We start from the raw sequence: 12536 nt of genomic DNA on the forward strand, positions 1-12536 counted from the left end.
AACTTTACTCCTTCAAGTAGCCCATGTATATTGACGTTGTATTTGATGTTTACTTTGTTTGGACTTAGATATCAAATTCATGTAGAACTACAGAAAAAAAATGGAGATGACCTGGCTATAAATTTTGTCCTCTATAGTCGGTGCAGGTCGTCTTCAACGGTCTGGTGCTTTTTGGTATCAGTTACGTTCACAGCAAGGCCATAAGCAAACATGAATTCCTGTTTCCCAGAAGAGCAGCCTGTAAATACAGGCTCGCGGAAGAGACACCTGGGCAGGTGACTGTTCAGGGCTGTGCCAACAAAGGAACGTCCTGCCCTGTCTGTGGACTTCCAGAATGTAGCTACAACAGTTTGACAGAGGAGAGGGAAGCAAATCTCTTGTGTGTTTTAATGGATATAATATAGAATAGGCTTTAAAGGAAGGACAGACCTCTAAATAAACAAAACCTTCCCTGTTACTCCGTACTTATTTCCTGGGAAAGTTTACCCTTTTGTTTTTTCAACTAATTCAAAGGGATACTTAAGGCTGAAACAACCAGCAAAAACACAGTACTGCACAGTTAATGTTGAGGGTGTGATGAAACGTCTTCTCTGTGGGTATTTTGAGAGGTCTGGTATGTTGCATCACATAGCTGGTACTCACAGGCCTGGAAACCTCCTGCCCTGCCCTCATTGCAAATGGAAACTTTAGCCAGATAAGGTATAAAGGCTGCTTCAGATCGAGAGTGGACTCTGGGGCTACTTTAGAGCAGTTATTTCTATATCAAAGTTAAAATCTTGGAAATGCTTAAGGGCAGAGAGCAGTAGGCTGCGTATTCAGCACTTGCTGTGACTGTGATCACGGCTCCCTCATCTAAAACAAATGAACACCTCTTTGTGCCGTGCTCTCCTCTGCTTTAGAATGCTCGTGAACTCTGCTCTTGTTGTGTGCCGTCCTAGCAGCACGGTGCGTGAAACGCTGCGCTGGGCTGGATGATGGTGCTTGTGCTTCCCTTACCAATGAGAAGAAAGGCTTAGTCTGGGGAAGCCAGTTCAGTGCAGTGCTGGCATCTGTGTGCCTCGGGACTAAACACAGGCTTCTGACTTCTCAAAAAAAAAGCCATTTTTGAGTGACCTGGAAAAAAATAATAGAAAATGAAATACCTTGCTGGTCTGTTTTCCATTGCTTTTCTTACTTACAGTGCTAATCCACTGGATTTATTAAATACATAGTAACCCGTGTTATACAAAGCTTCAAAATATACTTACAGAAGTCATCAGGTTGCTACGTAATGCCCTCATGTTTTTATGTTATTCACCTTTTTTGTTGGCAACAACATTGGAAAGCAAATACCTCAACATTTTTTAGCTAACCTGACTAAATAAACAACATAATCCACAAATAATGTGTGTGTGTGCAAACACAAACATCAAGGCTGACATTTACTCTTTATGTAATACCTGAAGAGTCACTTCAATGCATGATCGGAATGGCACGTGCAAAATGCATCCCAAGGGTGTGGGAGCCGATGACTACGCTCAGAGCCGCCCTTTGCCAGGGCCCTGCTGAGGGTTCGCTGGTGACGTGCTGCCCTGCCCGGGACGTCCCGCAGCGCCGTGACACGCTGCCCTGCCCGGGACGTCCCGCAGCGCCGTGACACGCTGCCCTGCCCGGGACGTCCCGCAGCGGTGTGACGCGCTGCCCTGCCCGGGACGTCCCGCAGCGGTGTGACGCGCTGCCCTGCCCGGGACGTCCCGCAGCGGTGTGACGTGCTGCCCTGCCCGGGACATCCCGCAGCGCCGTGACACGCTGCCCTGCCCGGGATGTCCCGCAGCAGTGTGACATGCTGCCCTGCCCGGGACATTGCCACCCTCGCACATACACTGTCAGCCAGGAACGCTGTTACATCTTGGTGCATTACTGCGGCTCGTACAGGTTCATTTTATCTGCTGTATATGGGGGAAACCATTTGGGATCCGCACGGTGCAGGGGCAGGGGGGCGAAGCAGGGAAGCACTGCGCCACAGACCTGTCCGTCCGTCCGCATGTCTCGGGCCGGGCAGGCGGCTCACAAATCGCTCCTGTGGTCTGAGGTTTCCGGAGCTCTTGATAATAGCGTGATGGCTGTAATTCATCAGTATTGGTAGTCTTGGATTTTAAAGATGTATTTCTCTGCATTCAAGTAAATCTTGCACAGAAATTCTGATAATCAACTGAAGTGTATGATTAGACTGTTTAAAAAACAAATGAACAAAGTTCCACAAAACAAACCCAAACAAACTAAAGCCACAAAACTGTGTTTGATGGAGTGCCGTGTTCCCCTGAGGGGCATGCATTCTCTACAGGGGCATGTGGAATTCTTTTGCTAGGCTACATTGTTTTATCGAGGAAATGTATTGGATAAATTCAGTTTAAAGCCCTAACTACTGTGTTTCCATGTTTTAAAAAGGCTTGCAATTAGATTAAACTACCAGACTTGTTTACCCAAATTAAAATGCACCTCTAGTCCCAGCACACGCTGCAGTAAGGCTGTTGGTTTGCACCACTGAGATAGAAATTTCCCCTAATGTAGGGAAAGAGGTTTTGAGCGTTGGCGTGTGTTTAAAGCCCAGTTCTATCTGGGTGCAAATGATGTGTTTTGACCTTACTTAGCGTGATGGCTGCTGAGAGTCTCTTGGCCCGTGTGTTCATAACCTGAAAACTTTGTATTTGTAGCACACTGATGGATGATGTGTTAGTATTTCTCTTAAAGAAGAAATGTTCCATCAAGCTGAGTAATAATTAGTCATCAGAATTAGTCTTTTTGAATGAACACTGGTGTCCTGATTTAGCTTTATGTTTTTTTAGAACGGGTTTAACAGAATGGAAAAAAATAACTTAAAACTGAGATAGCTTAATGCCAGATGTCCTGGGGGCTTAATCAAGCCCTCTGAAAACTGCACTGTGGATTTCAAACGCTAAAGGACATGAAATCAGTAGTGCACAAAGTGCTCTCTGGGGGGTTCTCAGGTACAGTGTAGCAACACTAGACTTCTCCCAAAAACTTAGTTTTGCTGTCTTCCAAATTGAGGAGTAAGAATTTAAACTAAATTATTAGTGCTATAGAAAGGTTAGCTATGAATAGCTATAGTGATGGTAATATGAGTTCACATTAGACATCAAGATCTGCTTTTCTGTGCTAGTTTTATCATTTCAGATTTCTGCCCAAATACATTGTTACCTGCTCTTGCAAAAGCGCCTGCAGGATGTAAACTTGAAACTACAGGGAGTCTATGCATTGTTCAGTTGTATTCACACCTGCTGAGCTATTGTTCTGCGAGGTGTGTCTTTAAGTAAAAAGCAAAGCTGAGCATTTACAGGAAGGCACTTTTACAATGGCTGTCATTTGTTTTGAAGATTAACGTTGTTTATGTGACCGTCAGGCACTGCGGAAGGTATAGGCCCTATACCCGAGTGGAAGCGCAGGCCGGTTCCCCCGCAGGCCGCTCCTCGGGGTGACTCCCGTTGGGTTTGTGTGCGGAAAGGCACACAGCAACTTTCAGACCGGATTACAGCAGGATTTAGTGACTCGAATGACCAAAATAGGGTTTTCTTATGCCTTTTCTTGGAATGTCACTTTTGCCAACTCCAAAATTCTCTGTATAAAAAGATGTTTCCAGTTGTCTATTTGGAAAGTGTCTCCCTTTATTTCCATTCATCCTAAATAATAGAAAGCTGTAGGATCTGATCATGTGCCTCCTTTTCTAGTTAATTACTCTGTTCGTGAGAGGTAGTGTGTCACTAGAATATAGGACACCAGACTGACAATTAGGCCGCTGAGTCCGTGTTCCTCGCTGCACAGGCAGATGATGTGTTGTGAACTACTGTGTATCCCCCAGTGGTTTTCTTACTTTGTCATGTCTGTTGGGATTAAAACAAGGGTTTATCCCCACGACTGTACAGCGTGGCAGATAGCAGGATTGCGGTATTTTTCTGAGACTTTTGACAATTTTCAATTAGCGGTGCTCTTGGTCAGAAATTGTCTGTTCGTCTGTCTCTGCTCTTATTTTGGAAGTTCTCAGTCCAGCTTTAAGAGATGACTTGCACTTTTGCGCTGGAGTTCAGACCCGCTCATCTTCATGATCTTTCCTTTAGACTGCAAATGAGGGAAACTATAAAACTGTAAGACATCATCGGAAAATATATAGTTACAAAATAGATTTCTGAGGGGCTTTCTTTCCGCTATTACTTCTGAAGATGAACAAAATATTCCAATCGTTTTAACGGATCCGAAACGTCTTGGCAATATTAGTTGTACCTGATCCTGAAGCGGGAGCTGCCGGTGACGGTTCCCTTTTTCAGAAAGTTCTCTGGATGTCTCTTCCTGGACAGCAACAGTGGTTAACTGTATAAAATGAGCACAGAAGCACAGCCAGGTTTTTGTTTGCTTTTAGAAGATAGTCTTCAGTAGAAATGTAAAAATACATACTGTGCTTCTTGCTGATGTTGAAAAGAGGAGAATAATCTAGGGATTATTTCATTAGATCATCTTGTTCGGGGGGAGAGGGAAAAGCAAAGTCTTTGTGTCAAACACAAACCCTTAGCAGGAAAGCAGACGGGCCCGCTCAGCGCCGTGAGATCAGCTCACCATTCCCTGGCTCAAACCAGCCCGTTCCAAGGGGAATTTCCATTGCGAAGGTTTTTGCTGCTTCTCGGGCGTTCACGTCTAGAGACGGTGCAGACGCTCCTGCTAACAATCAACCACTGTGGCAGCGTGAGGGCTGAAAACCTTCCAGAGGCGGCGTGGTCTGATGGAGAAAAGATCCCTAGTTGTACGCCTTCCAGCTGCTGAAGGCACCGAGCTATAAATTGTTCCTCCATGTTTCCCAGCAGCTTTACGCACGCGGAGCAGATGCGATGTGCTGGAGCTGTTCCACGGCGCTGTTTGAGCAGAGCCGTTGTGTTTGCGCAGCGTGCGCTGTGTCCGGTGTGTGCCGAGGCCCCGGTGAATGGAGAGCTGCGGCTCTGGCTGCGGAGCCGGAGCTGCCGAGGGCGTTGGCGCTCCTCATGGTTCCTCCTCAGTGACAGCAGCTGGCATGGGAGCACTCACTGTTCTCTGTTTGAAATCTGGATTAGAAGAGGTCACAAGAACTGGAATCTTAGCCCCTGAATCATTAAGAAAATCAGTATTTCCTGACCAATAGGTATCATGTTACCATTAGAATTTTGGGGTAAGCAGCAGTAACGGCTTTACCCTGGAAGTTCTTGTTGTGAGGAGCAGGGTAAGCAGGGACAGGGTCTGTCTGTCAAGAAAATCCTTTTCAGTATTCAAGGTGGCGCTGGGATTCTTGCTGCCCGTGCACACGCACGGTTTCTGCATCACGTACACCTTTCCTCTCCCTCGTATCCTCGACATACAGGGCTCTATATCCCAGCATAATACCCTCATTCACCCCTTTTTTTCCTTATGATTTGCTGATTCCATATACACCAACAGAGATTATATTTAATACTGCTGGGAAGAAATGGCAAGAAGTTGGAACAGGACGAGACTGAAGGCTCGGAACAGCAGCCTTGCGGCCGCACGGCCTCGGCTCCTCGGCAGCGGTTGCGGAGCCGGGCAGGGGTGTTCCCAGGCTCCGGAGCCGGAAAATCATCCCGTGGAGTCGTCACAATAGCCCTTGGCATTGTTGGCTCCTGTGAAACATACCTTCCCAAATGGTTTCTGGATGTGGTTTGTGAGTTAACACAGATCAAGGGCCCGGGGACAATAAGTAATTCGCTTGCAGTGATCGCGTTTGGTGGGTAAGAGTTTAGTAGTAGGGACCACAAAACACTTCCAGTTGCATTTAATTTGTACAATGGAGGCAGTGGGGCTGGCTATTGTTGTTTGCTGGCTGGTTTTGATCTCATGTATACTATACCTGTTTCAGAACCTAGTAGTTTTTTATATATATACGTGTATTTAATATCTACATTTTTTACTCAATATGATTGTTAAAACTGGTGAAATCTGGAGTTAACCCTTCACTTTTTAAATTGGCTGGAATTCAGGTATAGCACCTTATTTGAAAAATAATAATAAAGTTCAGTCTGAGTGACCTTGCCTGAAAGTAAGAGAAATAGGATGGTGGTTCTGTTCTTTCGGGTCCACGTATGTACTAAACATGAATATTTTCGTTCTGTTAGCAGTATAACAGACAAAAGCTTGACTCTGTTGCACTTGTCCCGTGTCTTGTGTTTCTTATAAACAGAACGTGTCTGGTTTGAATTCCTTCGGTTGCAAGTTCTGCTGTGTGAACAGTAGCTAGAAAGATGTCAGTTGTGTCATAAAATATTGTCATAAAACAGTAAGAATGACAGAACGGCGGCTTCAGGTCTCTCATGATCTTCCTTCCATGACTGTACAGGTTCGCAGGGTAATGTCACAGCTGAGGTTTGTTAGGAAGACTCTGGGAAAAGAAGGTCTAGAATCTGCAAAAACTTTAAAGGAAATATAGGGCTTGTATTAGTGAATATTTTCTTTTAAACATAAATTTATCAAATTGTTCCTGAGACTTAGCAGCTGGTGTTATCTGAAGTGGTGTAACTGATGGAAGAGACGAAAGAAAGGGTTAGGACGTTGTGGTTACTTGACTATTCAATGACCAAGCATATACTGCAAATTCTAGAGTACTTGTTCAGAGGTAGCTATTTACGTACACACAGAGGGGTTTTGTTAAGCAAACATGCTGTGTCCTTAACTCAGACAAGCAATTCCACCTGAAGAAACCAAGAAACCAGCAAACAAGGGCAGCTCAGGGAGCTCTTGCCAACTTCTGTAGCATTGTTTAAAAGTCAGTTGCAACATGCGGTATTTTGGAATACCGCTGTCTATGCTACATGTGTTCAGACGTCTTAAAGGGAGTAACTGCTGCATCTATATCCGCATGTCAGCATTTCTCTTTCGTCGGTGCCTATAACAAGATAGCAGTAAGTCTGGGATACTGATTTGGGGCGGGAGGAGGGTTCCTGGCTCTGGCAGCACGGGGAAGCTGCGGCTCTGCTGCGAGCAGGGCTCCCCAGACCTGCGCTGCCTTTCCTTTGGGGCGTGGACAAGACTTCTCTTCTTCTTCAAACAAGTTCAGATTTGGATTCGTACTTCATGGCTTAACTTCTTTTCTACTTTTGACACACTTGAAACTTTTCTGTATAATGGTGTGACTGTTTTCTTGCGCTATGAAACTACTGGTCACAGTTCTCCCACCTCATCAGCTTACAGAATGTGCCGGGTGCGAGAGCAGTCATGCGTGGAGCTGCTGCACTTCAGATTCGGGTTATTTCAGCCAGTAATTGTATTTCACAGCCAGAGCAGCTGCACTGGATTTTTTTCCCCTCCTTCTATTTAAATAAGGTCATAATTTTCACCTTCGTTCTAAAAGAACTACAGCTTCACACCATCAAATGCAGAATTGCAAAACTAAACCCAAACAAACAACAAGAATACCCAGCTAGTTTTCCTAAATGCTCTCTGATGCTTAGAAAGATGAATAAAGTGCTTATTCTTCCCCTGTTCAGATATGTGGTGAATTGATTTCATTTTTTCCTTTTCCCAGCATTATTATTTCTTTTCCAGTGGGGGTGGGGGGAAAGAACTCAAATCTTGATCCGTTGTCAGAAAGTTCTTGTTATTGTCTGACTGTATAGAACAATCAGTGGATGAAGGGTTTTGTCATGTTGTTATGTCACCATCACCTACTGTAACAGAAGGATCTGTGCAAACTTGATCACACACCGCACATCCTTTTGTGTTATGAACAGCCAGATCCCTTTTTACCCATTGAAATAGTTTACCTGTTTTTCCTGTTCGTTGATCCGAAATGCTCCGTTTCTTCTCCCCTCCGTCCTTTGCTCTTCCCTTCCTCCCAAGTCTCGTTTCTCACCCACCCACAGGCTCGTCAGGTGTGCGCGGTGCCCATAAACGTAAGCCAGGCGCCGGTGAGCTGGGGCAGGTGCTTCCATCCGCCGCGGAACTGCCATGGTCGTAACGCAAACTCTGTTTTCTGTTCTCTAGAATGTGATGGAGCAGTTCAATCCAGGACTGAGGAATTTAATAAACCTGGGGAAGAACTATGAAAAAGCTGTTAATGGTAAGTGCTAATGTTAGAATAGTTTTCATCAGAATATGCATATTGGATATTGGTTGAGTATAAACTTAATTTCCAAGTGGAACTTTGGATGTGTTTAATTCAGTGAAAAAAACCAAAAAAGGCGCAAACACCCAACCACATGTACTTTCTCTCGCTTGATTTTCAGTGTCCTGCAGAAGCTGGGTCCCAAACACTTAGGCACAGAGCTACTGCAGAATAAACTGAACATACGGTGTAGATAACCCACGTCAGAATAATAATATAAATGGAAAAATACCAAGTTACGTAAATTAAATATTCTCTTTTTTTCCCTGGAAATATCTTCCAAAAGTATTTCCCATCCCTAGGCCCGTTCCCGCTGCCCTGTGCACATCACTGCCCAAGTGTTCCTGTGGACAGAACGGCTCAAGGGACGAAGGGTTGTGGGACTGGGTTGATTCTTTTCCTTATCCGTACTAAACCCGCTGGTGCCCTTTTAATGAGTCAAAATCGGGATGGATCCATCTGAATCTACGGACTGAGTCTCTCACACTTTTTGTAATTTGGTTGCTCACATGGAAATGGAAAATACTTTGATTTGATTTTAAACAACTGCTTTTCTCCCCCTCAGCCATGGTGGTGGCTGGAAGAGCGTATTACGATAGCCTTGCGAAGATTGGGGATATATCAGCTGATTCTCCAGTTTCTAAAGAATTAGGTAAGTGAAATCTCATTTTTCAAAATTACTTCACAGTATAAACCGTGTTTCTTTTCCTGCTGGCAGTTCACAGAACAGATGTGGAGAGGATTGGGAACAGTGGTTTACTCTTAAATAACGCGTGGAAGGGATTAGATACCTTTAAGGCATATTCTTTCTCAAGAAGTAGTGCTTTGGCTAAATCACCTTTTTTAACTTTTGTGAATATATTTCTATGAGTTCAAAAGCATGTATTTTTTAACTTCACATAATACATAAATATGGAAAAATGTGTAGCTTGATTTTTAGCAGAGATGAATGTTGAATGGTTTGTGTAAGAACACCCATGTGAGCAGTCCCGGTGTGTGACAGCAGCTCTGTCTGGAACCATGTTCTGGGTGAGTTCCCTTGTGCAGAGCTTAGCTCTGCTTCACCAGCTCTGATCACATACATCACTAGGGTTCTCTGCATTGTATTGCTTTTCTAGTTGAGCTTTTGAAAGAGAAAGTGTAGAGTCGAAGATGTAGAACATTTACGTTAATGTAAAATTAAGTTCTGTACTTTCCTGAAAATAATTACTGAATTTTTAAAAGATTGTCGTCAGCACTTGATTTTGTTCTCCTTCGGCTGACAGTGAAATGACAATGCTCACTCTGCACAAGCGAAGGTGTCATCCAAGTGTAATATTTCTGACAAAAGTTTCTAACATGGCTACAAAGTGAAGAAGTAGAACCTGTACCACAAAGAGGAAACATTTGTTTAAAGCTTTTTGACAAAAACAACTTGATAAAGCATCTTGGCTCTGAACTTTCGCTTATGGGCACTGTAGGATTCTTTCTGTGGTGTAACACGCATCTGCTCCTGGGACTCACGACAGTACATTAACTCAGCTGATGTAGCAGGTTGTTTTTAGTGAACGGTTTCCAATGGTTCTGCTGGAGCAGAACTGAGGGGAAGGACTCTCCTTGGACGGCGGCACCTGCACACACGCCGTGGTTGGTTGCGAGGGCGCCTCGGGGAGCGCCACGTGCCTTGTTGGAGGCTGGGAGCGGCAGAACAGCAAACAGCCAGAGCAAACAGCCCCAGCGCCGCTCGCGGTGTTTGCAGTGCAGGCTGGTGCAGCACGCGGGCTGGCTGCTTTCACGCTGTACAACAGAAGCATGAGCAAGTTAAAAGCAATAACCGTGCAGAGCCTTTTAAAAATATCCACACATGCACAATTACAATTTTTGCAATCATGCAGTTGGTCAAATGCATGGAAATAATATATTTATTGAACTTCGTACGACTGGGATATTATCTGCTTGTTTGAAAACGTCATTGGGTAGTCTCGAGCTGAGTTCTGGAAATAACTGGTTTTCTCTGTTATTGGGGACAATACAGTATTATGGCTGAAAATATATTTTTGTGTAAGTATTAATTCTTCCCCACAATTATAAACCTTTTTCTTGATATCGTATTGAGAAAACGTGGCTTTCTTCAGGGTCGGGCCTGTGCCACGGCTCCTGTTCATCTTCTACTTAAACCTCTACAGCAGAAAAACATTTTCTTAAGGAAAACAGCAACTCTGGGTTTCTTCCAGCGTTCTCACCAACAGAGAGCGTAATTAGGAATAAGAGAAGTCCATGAACATGGGAAGAGGTAGGATAACGTGGTTAGGACTCTATGACAGATCACTTGCATTTTCTTGAGAACGTCTGAGTAGTTCGGAAGCTGCACTACGATACTGAACTGTTTAGCAAAGAAACACGATACACCCCAATGTCTTCAAAAGTATCTTGGCTTAGAAAGAAAAAACTATTTACTATACCTTCCAGTATTTGAAAAGCATGAAGATGCGTGCTGAACAGAGCCAGCTGCGTAAGGAGCAGGCCACACGGGGCGGGATTTGCTCCCCTGCGGACTGTGATACGGGCAGGTACCGCGGGCCCAGCCCCCGGGAGCTCCTTCAGAGCCGCCAAACCCGGCTCTGCGCACCGTGCGCTCTGGTTTTTGCAGAGCGGAGATCAGCAGTGGGTTCAGTTTCGGGATGTGCCTGTGAGCGGCTGCTCTGGAACGTTCTGGAGCGGCGAGGGAGCTGACTCGCTGGCTCGTCGTACAGCAGCTCTCCAGAGGGCACTGGCCAAGAAGCAGAGAGCAGCAGTTTCTGTGATTTCACGTGTGGTGTGGTATCTGTATCCAAGTCTGTTTAGAACATCTCTGTAGCTTTTTACCTTTCCCTTGTTTCAAATTAGAAGGCCTCTTCCTGTATCCTGTATTAACTTGAATCAATAGCAACATTCCCACAGAGGTCAGTAGGAGATCATTGTATTTTTAACATTAAAGACATTATCCTGGCTTTTCACAATTAATTAGATTAACGAACAATGGCAAAGTTCTAAAGTGGCTTGGAACGCTTTAGCACCTGAGCGCAACCCGAGGTACTGCGGTCTGGATTTCCACTCTGTAGGTCTTTGGAAAACCGCAAAATGTAGGGTTTTTCTCCTCTGAGTAATAAAAAATGGAAACATCCAAAGTAAATATTTAAACTGGGCCCTCCATGGCTTGCGAGTTTAACCACAGCCAGGACAATTGGCTTGTGGACTTCATAGTGGTCGGGAATCCATGGGGCTGTGGGTCGGGTTTTTTCCTAACCTCCTCCCATCTGCAGCAGAAATGAAGGGAGGGCATCTCTGCCAATTAATTACCTTTGACTCATCTTAAAAGTACTCACTCCTCCTCTTGCTTTGCGTGTCACCCATCAGCCAGCACATACTTTTTGGCTGTAAAATAAGGTGTTAGACCAGGATTCCCCGCTTTCCCCCTTCTCTAACAGTTAGTGTATCAAACTATAACTTTTGCAGATACAGTTCATATTAAAATGAGTTTTCTGAATAACAAACAGGGGAATGAGGCAGGAACGAAGGTTTCAGGTCTTTCCTGTAGCAACTTCACCTCTAGTAGTGGCAGATGAAAAATAATGTATTATTCTAAATTCAGTTGTGTTGCATTAACTTCTTACGCTTAGTTAGGAAAGGACTACAAGGCTCAGGTGGCTAAAACACAATATCATTGAGAATTTATGGAGAGTCTTTACGGGAATATCGCACTGAGTCATTTTACGGTTCAAACCCAAACCTGCTGGGTGACCTGCAGCACATTTACTGCCACGTGTGACGTCAAGATTTGTATCAACAACACAGTCAGCCTTTGCTTCTCGTAAGGAAACGCAGAACGTGGTCTCCCTGCAATGAGACGGTGAAGGGGACACCAAGCGCGCGGCAGGGCAGAAATAGAAATGCAGAAGAAATAGGGAAGAAAGTTTTTGAAGCAGAGAATAAAATGCGCAGAGAGCAGAGAGGAAGTGGGGCAGAGTAAACTGAAAGGCCAGAAGTGCTTTCTTCTGTCGGGTGAGACAGGAGCAGGAGGGGAAACGAGAATTCAATGCAAGTCTGATATTCCAGCTGATTCTGAGCTTTTGTACTAAGCATCTGTACCTTTCAAGTCTGGTTGAAGCTCTCTGCTTTATTTTAGTACAGAATAACTTCATATGAGTAAGTTGAGGAAGCAGAAGAATATCTCTTGTTCATAATGATTCTATTATGAATGCAGAACAAGTTGATTTAGATCAACGTTCTTTCTATTTCCCTCCATTTCTAAGCTTGCAGTCCCTCAGTCGTGGCCGAGAGCTTCTAGGAACATAACCTCCATTTCTGTAGTTCAGGTTATTCTGCAATATGAAAGCTGGAAATCCCACTAGGAGAAAAGGTAGGAGACGTGAAACTGCACGTTTAA

At 44.5% G+C, this 12536-nt stretch overlaps 1 protein-coding gene across 1 annotated transcript in view; it reads left to right on the forward strand.

The window, feature by feature from the left end:
* The window catches only part of BAIAP2L1 (BAR/IMD domain containing adaptor protein 2 like 1), a 31473-nt gene that overhangs the window by 1299 nt on the left and 17638 nt on the right, over positions 1-12536 (forward strand). The window contains exons 2-3 of the mRNA XM_065031617.1: positions 8011-8086; positions 8697-8783. Coding sequence (XP_064887689.1) covers positions 8011-8086; positions 8697-8783 — 163 coding nt within the window. The remainder of the gene's footprint in view (positions 1-8010; positions 8087-8696; positions 8784-12536) is intronic.

Source organism: Columba livia, chromosome 15, assembly GCF_036013475.1.
Source record: "Columba livia isolate bColLiv1 breed racing homer chromosome 15, bColLiv1.pat.W.v2, whole genome shotgun sequence".
Classification (NCBI taxonomy): Eukaryota; Metazoa; Chordata; class Aves; order Columbiformes; family Columbidae; genus Columba; species Columba livia.